General features: G+C 39.9%; 1 protein-coding gene across 8 annotated transcripts in view; it reads right to left on the reverse strand.

The window, feature by feature from the left end:
• Positions 1-17,728, reverse strand: part of BOD1L1 (biorientation of chromosomes in cell division 1 like 1) — a 58,917-nt gene extending 41,189 nt beyond the window's left edge. For all 8 annotated transcript variants that reach the window (XM_054484611.2, XM_054484607.2, XM_054484610.2 and 5 more), the window contains exons 1-6: positions 17,343-17,728; positions 10,217-10,341; positions 5,482-5,672; positions 4,367-4,981; positions 3,683-3,832; positions 1,117-1,283 (exon numbers count right to left, since the gene is read on the reverse strand). In XM_054484611.2, the coding sequence (XP_054340586.1) occupies positions 1,117-1,283; positions 3,683-3,832; positions 4,367-4,981; positions 5,482-5,672; positions 10,217-10,341; positions 17,343-17,579 (1,485 nt within the window). In that variant the 5' untranslated portion in view covers positions 17,580-17,728. The remainder of the gene's footprint in view (positions 1-1,116; positions 1,284-3,682; positions 3,833-4,366; positions 4,982-5,481; positions 5,673-10,216; positions 10,342-17,342) is intronic.
• Between the last annotated feature and the right edge of the window lie 1,540 nt (positions 17,729-19,268).

Below are 19,268 nucleotides of genomic sequence, written 5' to 3' on the forward strand. Positions count from 1 at the left end.
GAAATAAAAATTCAAGTGACAGGCTAGTTCTACAACATATATGACTTGCTGGTTATACGTTGGGACCCAAGGGACTCAGGACTTGCAGCTGTTGTCTTTTACAGCAGAAAGAATTCACAGTCATTGTGCTACTCCCACTATCCCTTTCTGGCCCAGAGTGCCAAAAATCCTAAGCAGGTTCATAACTTCTAACCAAGTAACCTTTTCAAAAGATAAGCCTAAAGGGAAGGCTAATCACTACTAGCATTTTGGGGTAGTTTCTTCAAATCATTTTCCTGTGTAACAATATTTCCTGATTCTGAACTTTTCATATTTTACAACTTTTCATATTTTAATGTTTTTGAAATTGTAGGCTATCTTAAAACCAATATACCTATGTAACAATAAGGTAGTAATTTTCTTTAAAGAGCTGTTATTAATTCAGTGGTACATTTTATAATTGGAAATATTTTCAAATCCAAGAAACAGGTAAATAGCATTTCTATCTCAATAGTATGTTAATCGCTGCATACCATATCTTTGCAGGACTGGATCTACACTTGATTTAAACATTTCCATACTGTGAAGCATTTAAGTTGTTACGTTTCACTACTACAGGTTGAGCATCTGTCATCTGAAAATCTGAACTCTTTGAGCACTGACATGCTGTTACAAGTGGAAAGTTCCACATGTGACTTCATGTGACAGGTGGCAGTCAAAATGTAGTCAAAACTTTGTTTCATGCACCAAATTATGAAAAACATTGTATAGAATACTCTTCAGGCTATGTGCATACGTATATAAGAAACACAAAGGAATTTCATGTTTAGACTTGCGTTCCATCCCTACGATTTCTCACTATGTATATGCAAATATTCCAAATTGTGAAAAATTCCAAAATTTGAAACACCTCTGGTCCCACCCATTTCGGATAAGGGATATTCACTTGCATTAGTAATGATGACACAAACATCTCTGTCACATGTTTACATCTACTCTACCTAGTTAAATGACAAGTTTCCTGAAGGCAAATCCTGTATGTCTCTGCTTCATATGCACACCCAGTACCTTGCAGATAGACTATTTAAGTTTGTTAACCTGATGTAGTAGGTTAAAATAACAACAAACTGGACTTACAATGGACTGTCGTCGTTGTTCTACAGTAAGCTCATCATCAGAATCACTATAGTACTTTGAGTAAAGATATGGTTTGTGGACATATGCATGCCGTACACTCTTTGTTTTTCCTTCACTAGAATCACTAGTTTGAGTTTTTGTTTTATTCTGTTTGTTCTTCTCTTCATCTGTAAGAAAGTTAATAGAAAGAGGAGTATGTCTGTGAATTACCATAAAATCAACATTATGCTGTACAAGCAGCAAAGGCAAGATCAATTGGAGGTCCAAAAGGGGAAATATCAGGATGTGAAAGTTTCAGAAATTGACTTTTAAAAGCTATAATTCATATTTTTATTTATCAGCTTCTCACACATAAATAAGACAAAGAAAAATCAGACATTATAGTTACTTATGCTGTTAAAAGGAAAATTTCAGACAAATTAAATGTAACAGAGTTTTTTGGAGCAAAGAATGATTCATGAATCAGGCATCAGAATCAGGAGAAGTTCTGAGGGCTCTGCTGCGGCAACACCAGCCGTGTGCTTTCACAGGCTGAACACAAAAGCAGAGGAGATACATGACTGGACTGGCTACAGCTAGGTGTGTGCCTTATTTGAATATGTTCTGGTGGAAAGTCCCTAGTTAGAGGTTAATTGGAGGTTTCTGATGAGCTAAGTTTAAATTCTGTTTTACCATTTAGACTGGGCTTCAGTTTGCCTTTGTAGGAATCCAAGGCACTGGAGCTATCTCAGCCTAAAAGCCTCCATCTGCGCCTCAGTGTTCTCTTGACAAACAATTCTTATTTGTCATTGGACTTGATATTTATGCTTTACCATTGTTAAGTTCAACAAATCCACTGGAAGCTGTACTTTAAAGTAAACTTGAGATTTTAATGACCACCTCTGAATTTCTCATTTAGGGAAGACGTGGGAATCAATAACTGGAAGGTAATTTGCTTCACTTTGACACAGCAAGAAGAAAAAAAAAAGTAAACAAGGTTTTCATTTCCTACCATGCACTCTTAAAATAGCCATCTTCTTCTCACTTTTTAAATCCCATACATATAAAATATAGTCTTACCAGGAAAAACTTAAGAAGACCCAAAAAGGCAACAAGGATTAATTTTAGTTAGGGCAGAGAGAGTGTTCACAGAATAGGGAGCACTCTTCCTACACAGGTAATGCAGAGCTGACCTCATGAGGACAGATATGACAGTTAGGAAGTACTGCTGCTGCTTTTTTAGTTTGTGAAATTGAAGAAAAAAAAATGGAAGGCACTGAGAAATACATCTATGGTGTTAAAAGCTTATACTTTTTCTCCTCTATAATTTTCTCTCTAGGTAGCCTATCTGAAAGCTAGCAACAAATTTATAAGATGCTCTCTACAGGCAATCGCAAATAAAACTCAATATTTTTATTACTCCTAACCTAATAGTCCTAAACAGAATTTAATCACGTGGTAAGAACAGCATAAGATACTGGTAAGAAGCACAGACTCGGGTTTGAAATCTGCACTGGTGCTCACTAGCTACATGACCGGACAAGACATGGTCTCTCTGCGACTTTGTCTCCTTGCCTGAACCTACTTCCTGGGGTTGTTCTGAGGACTACAGGAGTTGTTACACGAATGTCCTTAGCACAGTGCCTGGAAGATAGGAAGTGCTCAGGAGGGGTTTTCTGTAAAACAAATTGTATTATAAAGAATTCAGCCTTGCCCAGAGAGGTCTGGCCTTTACCATTAACTTCTGGGACGTAATCTCTAAGCCTCTGGAATGCTATGCCTGACTGGAGTGTTTTGGAGTGCGAAGGCTCTCGAGTCAAGCTAAACAGTCTAACGATGTGATTTACGGTCAGAGTGTTGGGTCATGGAGTAAGAGTTTGACCTCTAGAGGGGGTAGAGACTGAGATCAGCCATGTGGGCAGCCAACTCTGACTACATGCTAGAGCCTCAGTAAGAACTTTGGATCCCAAGGCTCTGGTGAACTTCCCTGGTTGGCAATATTCTGCGTATATTGTCAGACATCAATGCAGAGGAAGTAATTCAAGGGGGAACAATTGGAAGTTACTGTTTGAAACTTTCCTGGACTCTGCCCTATGTGCCTCTTCCCTTGACTGATTTTAATCTGAGTACCTTAACTGTGAACAACCATAGCTGTGAGTATACCACCTTTCAGTAAGTTCTATGAGCCTTTTAGCAAATTATCAAATTTAAAGGTGGTCTTAGGGAACCCTGAACTTGCAACTGGTGCCATTAATTGAGGGCAGTGTTGTGGACTACGCTGCCCCCAAATGTGACACACACAAATAAAAAGCATCTTCATATATTTATCTCCTCTAAATTTTAAATTAATAATCATACTACGGGATAGAGTTAAGGAATGAAGAACCAAGGGTTGTTGAGATTTAGTAACTTACCAAGCTTGCTCAGACAGACAACTTTGGAGCTGGGACTCAGAAACAAATCTTCCAACTACAAAATCCCATGCTCTTGCTACTATACCACACTGTTTCTCAGGATATAGCCATCAGAATATACAAATAATGCTTGACAGGATGCTTCAGAGGCATTATTATGTAAAATGCTTTACCATCTGACGTAATCTCTCCTTCTTCCATGCTATCAGACATTACAACTTCCTCCTCAGTATCTTCTTCAAAAGATGAAAGGTCACTGGTATGAACAGAGCTAACTGTGATGTCTGTAAGTCCATCCACATCAGAATCTATCAAAGAGAAATCTTCAAGAGGAAAATAAAACACAGAAAAAAAAAATCACCTTATTATAAGAACATACTCAGAGCTCAATTACTAAATTACATTTAAAATTTTCTGCTTTAAATACGTGTCAAACTATCAAACAAGGCAGAGTGGTTTCCAGAAAATACAAAGGCAAAGTAGATTTCTGTAAAAATAACTAAACCATTAACTTATAATGTATGATATAATAAAAAAATGAATTTTAAGTAACTGAGTATTTACTACCTAATAAAGATTAGGATATCCAACTATGAACTAAGTTGCTTAAAATAATGTATGTGAATAAATTACAAGACAAATTATAAATTAATAACCTCTGTTAATTTACTCTGTGAACAGATATATTAGTATACAAAAATACAAATATTTATTGCTTTTTTTCTTAAGCAAAGGGGATATAAGTTTCCAAAAGTATTAAATAAACTTATTAAAATATGAAGGCAAATTTGATACTTCCCTGATCCCAAAATACTCTGTTCTTTAAATTTTGTAGATGTTTGCAAGTTTTTATATACCTTCTTTTGTCCCTTCAACAGTTTTAACTTTATTACTGTTCTTTTCTGAAGGAAGTTTTAAACTCTCTACTTCTTTTTCCTTTGCTTGTTTTTCATCTTTAACTTTCTGTGTATCTTCACTCTTTTTTGAGTGATCAAATTTCTTTTCAGTCTTTTCCTTCTTTTCTTTCTTTCTTTCTCCTTTCTCATTGCTGTCTGGCTTCTTTTCACCTTTGTCTGTTGATTTATTTTTTTGCTCACTGCTTTCCTGTTGAACATCCTTATTTAGCAGAATTAAATTATTATGCTCTTTTGTGTAATTTTTAATTTCTTCAACTGGACAGGGGAGGTCGCTAAACTCTTCAGACTTTGGGGCTGTTTCCAGTCCTTCACCTCCAGAGTCAGCTGTAGATTTTTCTTTATCAGCCATGTCCTCTGAAGTTCTTTCTTTGTCAGTACTAGTATCAGTGGTTGGCTGAGATGGAAGTTTTTTTGATGCTCTCTCACTGGTCTTGGCATTTGATGTTTCTGTTGAAGCCCTAGCAGCACTGGCTTCTTGGTTAAGAGAAGTTATGGTTTCCAATATCGACATGGCATCATTGGCTACATTAGCACTGGGCCCAGGAGTAGGAACACCTTAAAGAAAAAGAGAAGTTTTAGAATACATTTAATCAGAAGGAAAATACCTCTGCTAAATCAATACCACATGCCATTGTCATCTTTATATGATGCATATGCTGTGCAGACCATCTGTATATTCTTTTAGACTTTCAGGTACCAGTACTAGTATATACCATATTCTGAATTATCTACCTCTCTAATATATTATCTTAGGGAGGGCACCATGCAAATCTGAGGAGTTGTCTACTTCCTAGAAAAAGACTATATTCTCTAATGATTTTAGTTATTCCTTCTATTATCATACTCACACTCACATGGCATTACTAAAATGCTTATTATTTTTATTAATCTAAAAGAGGAAATGTTATGGCAATTGAGGAATTTAGGTGATATTTAAAGTACAATTTCACTGGAATAGCCAAATTAAAAATGTGTTAAAGAACCAAGTATCCCTAACTTGATATTCAGTTCAAGAAGAAAAACAACAGAACTGACCAAGAGTAAAAGCAAAGCACCTTGTGTAATAAGGGAAGTGTCTGGTTTCTCATCATCGGGAGCTGTGTTGCCACTTGCTTCCTCTTTGTGATTTAGCGTGGCCAAAAACTCATGCACAGCTTTCTCCACCTGAGGTCTGAATGTGTGGTTGATCTTTGGGTCCACAACCTGAGAAATAATTCGGTCAATACCAGACTCCAACATTCCTGATCTGAAACACAAGATAATTTATAGAAAGGTGAAAAATATATTATTTGCATTAATTACTTTAAAATAACACTGTATAATCTATCTGTCATCTATCTATCCATCCATCCATCCAACCTTAAATTGTCCCAATCCATTTACTTGGATATAGATAGACAATGGAAACTAAGTTTCATGCTATAGTAGCATTTAGATATACCATACTATAAAAGTCTGTAAACTTTTCTACCACTGTGTCACTAGTGGAAATACTGAAACAGACAAAACAAAACACCCTTAGAACTAGACACAGTACACTGCCTAGAGTCCAGTATAGAGGTGATGCTTATCTCACCCCTACTCTGCTCATGGCATATAGGAATATGCTCATTAAAAAGCTGAGTTCTGGGTATAAAATAAACCTATGGTCTCTACAACTTTTTTTAACAGAAAAAATGTAAGCTTTTTATAAGCATTAGAGTCCCCAGAAAAAAAAAAACACATACAAAATATAATTTCATCAAATTGCAAATTAAAAGAGGGAAAACTTTAGAGAAAAAAATTTGGAGAAACAAGACTTCTGGCTTTCTATTATCTTCCTGCTGTAAAAACTGGATGATTTATTCATTCAACAATTACGTTATAAGTGTCTTCTATATAACAGGCACTATGCTGGCCACTGACAGCTACAAATTGACCTGGTCCCTGTTCTGGATGGGGATGTAGACACAAACAATTAAGACATGAGATGACAGACACTAGTACACAACATGTACTATAGGAAAAGAGAGGAATAAGAAATTATTTGCTTATTAGAGGAATAAGAAATTATTAGATATGTCGAAGATAATTTAGGAGTGCTTCATAAAGGAGAAGACATTTGAGCCAGGTCTTGATTTCTACAGACGAGAAGGGGAAGAAAGGTACATGGAGTTAAAGAAATATCATATATGAGAGACAAAAGAGCGATGAGGACAACAATCTGTGAAATGTGCTTGTGCACAAAGGCATCTGAGTAAAATAAGAGAACATGAATTTATTTTAAGAAACACACTTAAATCTTGTTTCTTCCTAAAAAAGAAGTGGAGGAGTCAAGGTACTCGGGATAGTGCTGGAAGATCAAAGTGCTAGTCATTTCTAGCTTCTAAGCCTCAATTTCTCTCTAAGGAATGGATGAGGAGCCATCTTTCCTTACACTTTACAAATGCTATTTTTGAGTGCACTTCCATCTGGAGTGCAGGATGGATTAGTTTTTCATTTCTGGAAGCACCTTGTCGCCTTGTGAAACTATAATTCTACTTATGTGGGCCATAGAGAAAAATGAGCCAACTCAGCACAAAGTAGGTTACCTGCTTTTTAAAGTCTAAGATTAAAAAAAAATGCAAATCTTGCAAACATTGTTACATCTTAGAGGTGTATTTAAAATGTAGTAGGTACAAAAGAAATAAGAAAAAGCAATCTTAAAAAAGGTTTTAGGGTACAAGTAAAAAGGTACAAAAAGGGCCGGGCATGGTGGCTCACGCCTGTAATCCCAGCACTCTGGGAGGCTGAGGCAGGCAGATCACAAGGTCAGGAGATTGAGACCATCCTGGTCAACATGGTGAAACCCCATCTCTCCTAAAAATACAAAAATTAGCTGGGTGTGGTGGCACGTGCCTGTAATCCCAGCTACTTGGGAGGCTGAGGCAGGAGAATTGCTGGAACCCAGGAGGCAGAGATTGCAGTGAGCTGAGATGGCACCACTGCACTCCACCCTGGCGACAGAACGAGACTCCGTCTCAAAAAAAAAAAAAAAAGAAAAAAGAAAAAAAAGTACAAAAAAAATTAAACTATCCACTCCCAAATTTTTGCTTCAGTCTCTTTCTCTGTTGCCTATGTTCTAGCCTCTTGTTCTGCAAACAAACAAAACACTTCTACTTTAGTTCTTTCTCACACAGAGGTCAGCTCTGATCTTACAGAAAAATGGAGTCCAGCACCAATGATCATACCGCGCTTAGCAGCCATAACTGCCTCACCCAAGTGGGGAGAAGCTACAGCCCTAGGTCAACGGCAAAGCCAAAATGCCAACAGCTGGTGTTTTTCTGGTTAAAGTTACTTCCTTGTCTTCCTTTCAAATTATGTTTAGCTAAGTTCATTATTCAGTTATCTGGGATTTTCAGATTCTGTTGTACAAATAAAAGCTTAAGTAGAATAAAATTTTCCCTCCTACTGAGTCAGCAGATCAGCTACTAAGTTGAACCATCTGAAATTACTGATATTAGACCATTTTTGTCTTACAAAAATGGCAAGTGCAGATAGCTCAACCTAATGCAGTCAAGTGAGTATGTCTCAAAGCATATATATGAAAAACTGTTTGAAATTATATTTATTTACAGGGGCTAGTCCACCCCTATACCTTCAGATTGAACACAACTAAATAATCTCTTTAAGGAAGCTTTAAAATGTTATTATCAGTATCATAAAATGTTACTAATTGATATCAAATGAAAACAGTTCATTTAAAAATAATAATAAACAATACAGCTAGAAAAAAATGTACAAATGTCCCAGGAAAAGCAATGCCTAAATTATCCAAGCGAAGGCAGCTGTCTTCCCTTTTTCAAAATGTCTCCAGAAAAAGAGATTCCTCATTACTTATAGGCAAATTGCTCCAGCATTTAATCACTGACACAGCCACAAGAACCCTTGACCTCGCACCAAACATGATTTTGTGATCACAATATCTTACTGGTACAGCAATAATTTTAAGTGCTTAATTTTCACATGTGTAACACTTAGTTCCCTTAAATAAAAGAATAACTGCTCCTTTACCTTATAGATTTTGTATGCTATAAAAGTAAATGCAATTCTAAGAAGTTTGCCTTCAATCTGAGTGTCAATATATGAAGAAAAAAAATGCCAGACTCCCAAAAAAATATGCTTTTAAAGCAATGCAATCATTTGTGAACAGGGAGGTGGCTATGCAAATCACTGAATGAAAGTAATCAGAGCTCTGTATAAATGTGTGTGAAGGGGTGCTCTACCCTACCTCCACTCCCTTATCCCCTAGTCCTAAGCTATTTTGGTCATTGTTCTCTCTGAAGGCCTTTGTGGAAACGACAGGCAGCGGGCCTGTCACCCAACAGATCTTTTTTGTTTCTACATTTTCTAGAAACAGCTTTGACCTTTTCCCACCAGGTATTATTATGCAGCCTTCTAATGGCATCTTTTGATCTCACCTGGACTCTTTTACAGGTTCCTCAGACATCCTTTAAAATGTAGACAACAAAGCTATTGTGAATTTCCCTCTTCTCTTATGCACAAGGCGACACTGTCTGAGCCCCCAGGCTCCTGGTTTCTAGTATTACCTGTGGCTAAATAGGTTTGTCTTTTAGTCAGGGTGTGAATTTTGATTTGTGGGGCTTCCTGTTGCTTGAAACTATCAGACTAGATAGGCTTTTGAGAGGTTCCTATAGGACAAAAGGAAATTAAGAGGTGGCAGGTATAAAACAGATTTGTTTAACTGTTAAAAAAAAAAAAAAAGCTACACTTCATTCTCATAGATGTACTTGAACATAAATACTTGTCAAGTCAGGGAGACTGGATGCTCTCTAAATAACTTAGTCACCCTTTTTTTTGAGGGGTATAGCAAGGGTAGAAGGCTTTCTTGTCTTTGCAAATATTTATATTCAAGAACAAGTAGTGGCCAGGTGAGGTGGCCCATGCCTATAATCTCAGCACTTTCAGAAGCCAAGGAGGGAAGATCCCTTGAGCCTAGGATTTGGAGACTAGGCTGGGCAACATAATGAGACCCTGTCTTTACAAAAAAATACAATGATAAGATGGGCATGCTGGTGGGTGCTCAGGAGGATGACGTCGGGAGGTCTGCTTGAGCCCAGGAGATTGAGGCTGCAGTAGCCTATGATCATGCCACTGCACTCCTGCCTGGGGAACAGAATGAGACTCTTTTTTTGTTGGGAAAAAAAAAAAAAAAAAAAAAAGTAGAAGACTGTAAATCTAGTTTCCTAAGGATGCTCCAAATATTCGAGTTATTATAATTGTCGTTACCTTAGTTGACTCAAAATGGCTCTGACAGGTCCAAACGCTTTGAGGGGAGGTGGGGAGCCATATCATTCATACATAGCAGTTAAAAGTCATAGTAAAATGCAAAACACAGGGGTACTGTATTAAAAGAAGACATGGCCTCAAATCAAGAGAGAATATTTTAATTTCAGTAATCTTTAATGTCTTTATTTGTAAAATAAGAATGATAAAGCCTGCTTGCTCTCTTAGGGTCAAGAAAATAGTTGTGAAGGCAACTGTGTATATCATCTATTAATATTATATCTAGATTTTTTAGAATATTTCCAAAGGTCTATAGGAACAATCAGACTGTTAAAGTGTATAAGAAAATGTGAAGTGATTAGACCCAAATCCAAAATTATGGTACATCACACGAAATAGCCACACCAAATCTAGTAAAATTGTCAACATCATTAGGTGAACAAACTTGTATGTAATGTCTCCACTTTCAGGCAAAGTAGGTTAGGACATTTAAAACCTGCCCAGAAGTCTATATCTGAGACTTACTTGAGGACTTGTTGTCTAATATTGTTTCTTAGCTGGTTCTTATTGAGATGGGGACTCCATGTGTGAGTTGCCAAGTGATTTGCAACAAAGTTGTCAACACGCTGTCTCAGATTCTGATAGGCAGGCTAGAGAGAAAAAGGAAAGGTAAGTCTTCAATGTTATACAGTATCAATATTCACCTCTCAGAAAAGTATTTTTACCATGGGACAACAAAGTTTCACAGTTTCTGACAATTCTGCTTCAAGATAACTTACACTTATTCAAATACTACTTATTTTGTGTAAGACAAGGTGTTTGGAGATATGAGGAATATAAAGAAGAAAGATACACCTCTTATTTATAGACAGAGGACTGGAAAATAAGACACAAAGTGTTATTATTAGATGATTTGGAGTAAAAAAGGGAAAAGGGCTGAGGAAGCATGCCTTCATTGAAAATGTGCCATTTGAGCTGGAAATATCAATTGCACAAGGACGCCGGGAATGGGAATGGCTGGCTTTGCTCATACAGTCAATGTAAACAAAGAGCAAGTGGATGAGAAAACTGGAGGCCAGAAGCATTTAGTAAGCCTCCAAATTGGTGGTCCAATTTGGCAATAGAAGAGAATACAAAAAGCAGAGAAATGAGGTTAAGACAGAGAGGTTGGGGCCAGGTGCTAAAAGGCTTTGGTTACTTGTATAAGAAGTTTGGAATTATGGGGTAGAGAATGGGAGCCCACTGCACATATGGGCAGAGTGATAGAACAGCTAAGCTTTCTGATGGTTAATCATTCTACAGTGCAAGAGTAAAGAGACACAAAATACTTTTAGGAAAGCATGCAATAACTACAGTGAGGAAGTTCTGTACCGGGGTGGCAGAAACCAGCTAACGGCATAGACCCAAGAGAAATTATTGAGGGACAACTACTTGAACTAGGCATTAAACCTGAGGTAAGGCGATGGTTCTCTACCAAGAAGGATTTCACTCCCATCCCCCAAGGGACATCTGGCAATGTCTGGAGACATTTTAGGTTGTTGCAACTGATGAGAGTGCTATCGGCATCTAGTGGGTCAAGGGCAAGGGTGCTACTGAAGATCCTACAATGCACAGGACAATCCCCCGACAGCAAAGAACTATCCAGCCCCAAATGTCGACAGTGCTGAGTCTGAGAACCGTTGATGTGCTCCCTGAGGGGAACATGGAGGGGAACACATATTACATCATCTCTACCTGAAGGGGCATTGCCTGGAAGGAATATGTGACCACGCACTCAGGACTGCACTCCATTTCTAGAAGATGTCCCCCAACACTGATGTTCTTTCTACCTTTCTTCTATACAGCTTTTAATGTGGATGAGTTTGAGTGTCCCTGACTGATATTAAGCAAGCACTGTACAGCCTCACCTTCTGCCATTTGCCTCCTTTTAGTTTCAAAGTTTATACTCCAGTGATAAATTCTCATATCTGCACCTACCATCCTGCAACTACCATTCCCTCTGGTTGTCCATCTGACAAACTTCTCACCTTCAGAGCTCACCCTAATCTGTGAAATCATCTTGACACCGAAGGTAGGCTTATGGGCTCTTCATCCACGCTCCTACTGTTTTCTATACATGCTACCATTCAAGCAATTCTTGCACTACATTGTATTTTCGGGAGCAAGGCATATTTATCCTCCATTGACGTGTAAGCCTCCTCCTCTACCTCTCTTACAATTTGTTTTCATATAGCCTATCAAACTGCTTGGCAAATGAGCAATTAAAATATAGTCGTTAGCTGAATGGGTAACTATCTCTAACACAGAATGATAAACATTTTATCCCTTTGATGCCCTTTCATCAGTTCCAATTTTCAGGCCTTTTCTGATACTTATTTCCTATCCTACAAGGTAGTTTCATGATCATTTCCCATGTGCCTGTCCGTTCATCCAAAATCGATATGAACTAAAATTAATTCTTTTTTTTTTTTTTTTTTTTTTGGCAGAGTCTTGCTCGATTGCCCATGCTGGAGTACAGTGGTATGATCTCGGCTCACTGGAACCTCCACCTCCTGGGTTCCAGTGATTCTTGTGCCTCAGGCTCCTGAGTATCTGGGACTACAGGCATGCACCACCACACCTGGCTAATTTTTGTATTTTTAGTGGAGACAAGGTCTTCCTATATTGGCCATGTTGGTCTTGAACTCCTAACCTCAAGTGATCCACCTGTCTTGGCCTCCCAAAGTGCTGGGATTACAGGTGTCAGCCACCATACCCAGCCCTAAAACTAATTCTTAATTCTTTATCCCCAATGATTCTAAAGCCTAATTCTTCTTCCAGTATTCCCAAATCTAACACACATTCATTAGGCTCTAACATCACAATGCATTTGGCATTCTAGTCTAGTCTTCCCATAACAAGTTCAAATTTGAACTACTCAACAGGTAATTTTCCTTGTTTTCAAGCTCTCCTTTCAGTAAAAAGTTGAGTGACTAGAGAAATATTAAATATTCATTGAGAAGTATTCTCCTAGGAACATATATGTACCCACATGTACATATATACACACACACACACACACACACACGCATATACATATATTACACATACTTATACCCTTTCTTCCTTTTCCAGTGCTTTGGTGAAAAGCCTTAGAGTTATCCTTGAGTCCTCCCTTTGTCTCCTACTTCACATGCATATTATTAGCAAATTCTCTCAACAGTACTATGAAAATACACCCAGAATCTGACCATTTCCCACTACCTTTACCGACCCCATTCTGTTCCAAGGCATTCTCATCTGTCTGAATTATAACAACTGGCCTCATGCTTCTATCCTTACCTACAACAAAGTTAAGTCTTCTAAAAATCGGGTAACCATGTAATTTATTGACCCATTCAAATCACAACTTAGCAAGAAAGGGGAAGCTATTACACATGGTCAACCCATCTGAAATGGAAGTCAGATCATGTCCTTCGTTTGCTCAAAACCTGCCAATGGTTTCTGAGCTCAAGTAAAAGCCAAACTCTTCTGATGGCTCCCAAGACCTGCCAGATCTGTGAAGGCATACCTACCTCACCTCTTGTCATTTTCCCCTTAGTGGGTCTGTCTCAGCCCTTCTATACTTGCTATGCTCTCTTCTTGGAATGCTCAAGCCCCAGACAGCTGCATTGCTCCTTCAATTCCTTCACAGATGGCTCAAGTATCGTCACATTCAAACCTACCCTGAATAGCTTACTCGAAATAAAACAGTAAGCCCATCGATCCCTCATCTTGCTTTTTTCCATAGGACCTACCATACATTATTTGTTGTCTATTTTTTTTAGCTTACACTAGGATGTAAGCTCCATAACAGTGGGATGTTTGGTTCACTGTTGTATCCCTGGCACCTAAAAAAATGACTGGTACATAAGAGTTGCTCAATGAATGTTTGTTGGGTGAACAAATTGACCAGGGGCCATTTATAACTAAGAAAGTGTCCAAAAAATCAGACTTTGTTACTTGACAAGAGAGGTACCATATTTACCTGGGTGGTGAGCTCCCTGAAGGGCCTCTTGATCATCCCTCCTCACACTCTCCAGATGCTAATCAGTGCAAAGGAGACAGAATGGCTTTGTAACCACTAAGCTTGCTCCAGAGATCTGGAAACTGATAGTCTATAATGGAGGAGTCTTCGCAGTAGTTGGAGCTTAGGGTTGCCCATGGTTCCATTTCTTTGGGTGGGAAGGGCTGATTTGGTCTGCTACAGTCAGATCTCTCTCCTGGTTAAGGACTATCAATGACCCTGGACAGTTTGGAGGGGGGTTCTATGGTCTTCTGGTGTAGCAGCAAACTTTGGTACTTCTCATCCTGGTTTAAAGACACTAAACTGGATTACGGTTTTGCTCTTAGAGAGCACCTGGCAGGTATCAAATGTCTTCATTCTTAAATATGCATGTGACAGACATAATCCACTATAACTCTACATGCTACAGTTAAGACTTTTTGACAGAAAGCAGGTCAGTCTTTGAGGTTCAAGTGGCAGATGAAACTCAAGGATTCCATTAAAGTGATGGTTCTTTGCATGAATAGGGAATCTTCTACTTTGGCCCACTCATCACATTGATATGAATGTTATGTTCTGATGAAGAAAACTTTGGCTTTTTGGGAAGCAGGGAGGAATAACTTTTTTATTTTAAATAAGAAAATGAAGTATAAAATGGTATTCAATGAGAACAAATCTTTTAAATCAAATTAAAATCTACCTAATTGCTAACTAAGGGAGTGGAAGAGAAGGAGAGAGTCATGGGGGAAAGGAAGCACCAGAACATAACCTGTAACACAACCAGGAGCAGGTACAGAGGTTAGTAGCAAGGAGGGGGAGAGAGAGAGAGATTTCGTGGGAGAGTTTAAACTGGCGTCTGAGCACCAGAACTTCAACCATAGCTGAGTGTTCCTTTTTGTCTGGGAGGGTGTCATTTCAGTTCTAATTTCTCAAAGCATCAGAAATATTAGAAATTTTCATAAATATTAAATAGTATATGCAATTGTATTGAAAAATGTGTATTGTTGCTTTAAAAAAAAATTTTTTTTTAGACCAAGTCTCACTCTGTCTCCCAGGCTGGAGTGCAGTGGCGCAATCTCAGCTCACTGAAACCTCTGTCTCCCGGCTTCAAGCAATTCTCCTGCCTCAGCCTCCCGAGTAGCTGGGACTACAGGCATGTGCCACCACACATGGCTAATTTTTTTTGTATTTTTAGTAGAGATGGGGTTTCACCATTTTGGTCAGGCTGGCCTTGAACTCCTGACCTCAAATGATCCACCCGCCTCGGCCTCCCAAAGTGCTGGGATTACAGGCATAAGCCACCGTGCCTGGCCATATTGTTGCTTTTTAAAGTTCCTATGTCTGTGGCTGAATATGCCTTATTACTAGAAGAAGAAGGGTTGATCATCAATTCTATTCCTATTTCTAATTTTTATAGTCATGTGCCCTGAGAAACCTTGTTCATATAAACAAGTACTGTGCCTGGGAATGGAAGAGTTTTGTTGTAACAATATCATTCAATTCTTGACCTCAAAAAAGGCTAAGAACATTAAAATAGGTTCTTATTCCATGGTTCCTGAACTCCCTGAAACTGTATATGTTATTAGATTGATTCTCATGAAATTGCCTATAATTGACCATTTTGAAGTAGAAAAACGGCGTTTTAATGTGTTACTTGTGCATTTTTCTTGAGAGAAGGTCCTAACTTTCATTAGATGATCAGAGATACCATGCTTCCCTCCTTCCCTCCAGAAAAGGTTTTAATCCTTTACTTTGAAGGGTCTGGCAGGGATATTATAGAAACATACCAAAAACATTTTGTGGGAATAGGATAATAAAAAAGTTGAGCCTTAAACATTGCAGCAGTACATTACAATTTTTAACTTGTATACATAATGATAACACACAGATTCATGGGTTTCTGAGAACAGCAAAGTAAAAATTCTACTTGTTGAATGCGAATAACTAACTTTATTTGGTAACATTTACCTGGCCATGTCTAACCTTTTCCCATTAAATAACAACAAAAATAATAAAGGCAATAGAAATTATTTCTAAAAGGTAGCAGCGCATATTCCTGAAGACAAAAGTAAAAAAACTATACTTCCTAAATAGATGAACACTCCCAAGTGAATTGAATTCTCTGTGGTGCAAAACCTCCAATATCCTGAAAAACCACATTTTACATAGCAGGCCCAGTATGAGTCCTTATAAAGGAAGATGTACCAGGATATTCAAGAGTTTCCCCAGAAGACATAGTGGAACTGTGGGTAGTTCACCTAAAAGCTTTAGAAGAAACTGCGCATGTTGTAAACATGCATTTCTCAAAGAGACAAGGCTCCTCAGAACAACTAAACATACTATGAGAAAACCCTCGACCGGGTGGGGTGGCTCACGCCTATTGGGCGAATCGCGAGGTCAGGAGATCGAGACCATCCTAGCCAACACGGTGAAACCTTGTGTCTACTAAAAATACAAAAATTAGCGGGGCGTGGTGGCGCGCACTTGTAATCCCAGCTACTTGGGAGGCTGAGACAGGAGAGTCGCTTGAACCCGGGAGGCGGAGGTTGCAGTGAGCCGAGATCACGTCATTGCATTCCAGCCTGGCGACAGGGTGAGACCCCGTCTCAAAAAAAAAAAAAAAAAAAAAAGGAAACCCTCATTTCATCAAAACTCCAATCCCATGGACCCCCAACCAGATTTAACAAGCAGACAAAAACAACCCCTACAAACCAGTTAATTTTCCAACATGCTTTCTGCTTCCAGAATTCTAGACTCTACTGTGGTTTTCCATCCATCTCACTGACTGCTCTTTCCTGGTGTCTTTGCCAATCCAGCTAAGTTTACTTGTTCCTGCTAATGTCCCTTTCACTCTGACATCTGGTACAAAATCCCTTCCCCTTTCCACTCTCTTTCTGGACAGGGAACCTCGTTGCTGACCTTTCCCTTCTCTACATTACTCTCCTGAATCTGCTCTCTTTCCTGTCCTTTCTCCACTTCAGTATCTGCTGTCACTTCTCCTGCACCTTTTCTCCACTGAATGACTCGGTTCTCTCTACCCGACCTTCCTGTCCCTTCTCACCTTAGAATGGTGACATGGCCTAAGTTACCTAAATCAGGCAGTCACTGCTAGAAACAATACTAAAGTCCTGTCTCAGGTTTGCCTCCTTATCTTTGCGCTCCCACCACGACGATGTCCAGCAAAGCATATTACACATAACTTGATTCAATTACCATTTAGTCATTTCTCCAAAGGATAAAGGTTCATGGCCCTTACCGCCCAGAACACCTTCAAGAAAGAAGGCAAACATAACTTCGATACAAAGTAAAATAATCAGATATAAGAATGAATACAAAACTGGCTACTGTTAGCGCTACTATTTCCAAACCAGTTCCTGTAACAACAATGCCTTAGTCTTGCTCACCAGACCGGGGTAATCACTGCGCCGAAACCATGACTGGCACGTAGTAGGTACTTAAACACTAGTCGGTAAAATGAACCAAAGTACATGCTAACGAATGAACACGCTGTGCTTTGCACAGTCCGTGGCACACAGCTGCAGCTCCAAGAGGAAGCCACTGCAAAAGAAGCGCGCCCTTGGGTCCTCCCCTTCCCTCGCAGACCCCCAAACCCGGCGCGCTCCGAACCTTGGTGTCCACGTCGGCCAGGCAGTCTCTGCGGAACTGGTCGAAGAGCCCCTGGCTCTTGAGGTGGTTCACGATCATGGCCACGAGCTGCGGGTCCCCGGCGCCCGCCCCCGCGCCGCCCGCCCCACCCGCGCCGGGGCCAGCCCCGGGGCCCGGCGGCGGCGGCGGTGGCTGCGGCTGCGGCGGGGGAGGCGGCGGCGCAGGAGGCGGCGGCTGCGGCTGTGGGTTGGTGGCCATGGTGGCCTGTGCCGTGGAGCGCAAGGGCCCTGACCGGCGGACGCTCCTGGGAGGCGGCGGCTGCACTGGTCCCGCCGCCTGAGGGAAGCCAACGGGATGTTGTTACGGAACCAGCGGATCCAGAGCAACCCCGGAAGTGAAAGGGAACTGGGGGAAAAGGAGGAAAAGACGGTGACAACGTTGACGAAAGTCCGGCGACGGAGGCCGCGAGGAGCCAGTTTCGGCCGTCGCCGGGCGCAAGCGCCCTCCCGAGGCCGCGCTGCGCCGGAAGTGGCGGCGACTGTGGCGACGGAGACGTGAAGGCTGTGCTGGCCGCGGGTTGTGGGGTTTGGGTCACCGGTAGGGGTCTGGAGTCCCCGGAGGTTAGGGCTTCGACCCGCGCGACACCTGGGGCCCTAGGTCTGAGCGGGGGCAGTGAGGTTCTGGCCCCGCTTCATCCGCGACGGCATTTTAGGCCTGCCTGTCTTGCTCCAGTTCCCCGGATCAGTGCATAGAGATCCGTAGACATTTATAATGCAAACCTACGTGGATCTGCTCATTCTAAACTCGCCCAACCCTCGTCGTTCTTAGCCTGTGATCCTGCACTATTCTTGTCCCAGCAGGTAGCTCCAAGGTCCTTCTGTCTCTCTTCTGCCTGCACATCCCATTTCCCCGTGGGGGTCCCTTGTTTCTGGCAGTGTGCCTGTGGATTAGACCCGATCCCTCCAGCCCGTTCTTCCTATCTGTGAAGACAAACCGACAGGCTTTTATTTTTAGGAGCTTTGCTATTGATTATTATGATTATAGCAGGTAAAACGTCTATAGCACATATTATGTACCAAGCGTGGCGTTAAGTGCTTTTACATGTATTAACGCATTTAATCTTTGGACAAACACTAAGAGCTAGGTCCGATTACTGTCCCCAATTTGCAAATCAGGGAACCAAGGCTCAGATAAATTAGGTATGTTAAGTAAGATTACACAGCTAGCAAATCACCTGCTTTTGGACTGCATCATCTTTAAAATTATTATTAGTACGTGGTCAAAGCAACATAAATATTAGAAAATTTCATAATTACCAAATAGTATATGTAACTTTATTGAAAAATGCATATTGTTGCTTTTTAAAGTTCCTACATCTGTGGCTGAATATGTCTTAACAGTAGGAGAAGAAGGGTTGAGCATCAATTCTGTTCCTATTTGTAATTTTTATAGCTGTGTGCCCTGAGAAACCTTGTTCATATAAACAAGTACTGTGCCTAGGAATGGAAGAGTTTTGTTGTAGCAATATCATTCAGTTCTTGACCTCAAAAAATTAGATTTGATGATCTATGAGCTGACTTCAATTAGGCCCTCCTTCCATTTGATCGAAAGCAAAGAGCTGAAAACCACCTGGCTTGCCAAAGGATTTGTTTACTTAATCCTTATTTTTTCACTCTTTCAGATTCTGGGAAATATACCAGACAGGTTTTACCAAGATACCAAATGACTATGAATTAGACCTGATTTTTTCAATGAGATGTACCTTTCACCTGATATACTGAAAGTTTGGAGAATATCTAAACATTTTTCATTTTCATAAATAGTTTTGGATAAGATTTATTTTTGTTATCAGGTGGTTAAATTATGTTTTTGTCAAAATTTGCAACTGCAGATTTAGCTCATTCAAGTTCAAAGTCTTTGTCACTGGGCACAGTGTCTCACGCCTGT

Source organism: Pongo pygmaeus, chromosome 3 (assembly GCF_028885625.2).
Source record: "Pongo pygmaeus isolate AG05252 chromosome 3, NHGRI_mPonPyg2-v2.0_pri, whole genome shotgun sequence".
NCBI lineage: Eukaryota > Metazoa > Chordata > Mammalia > Primates > Hominidae > Pongo > Pongo pygmaeus.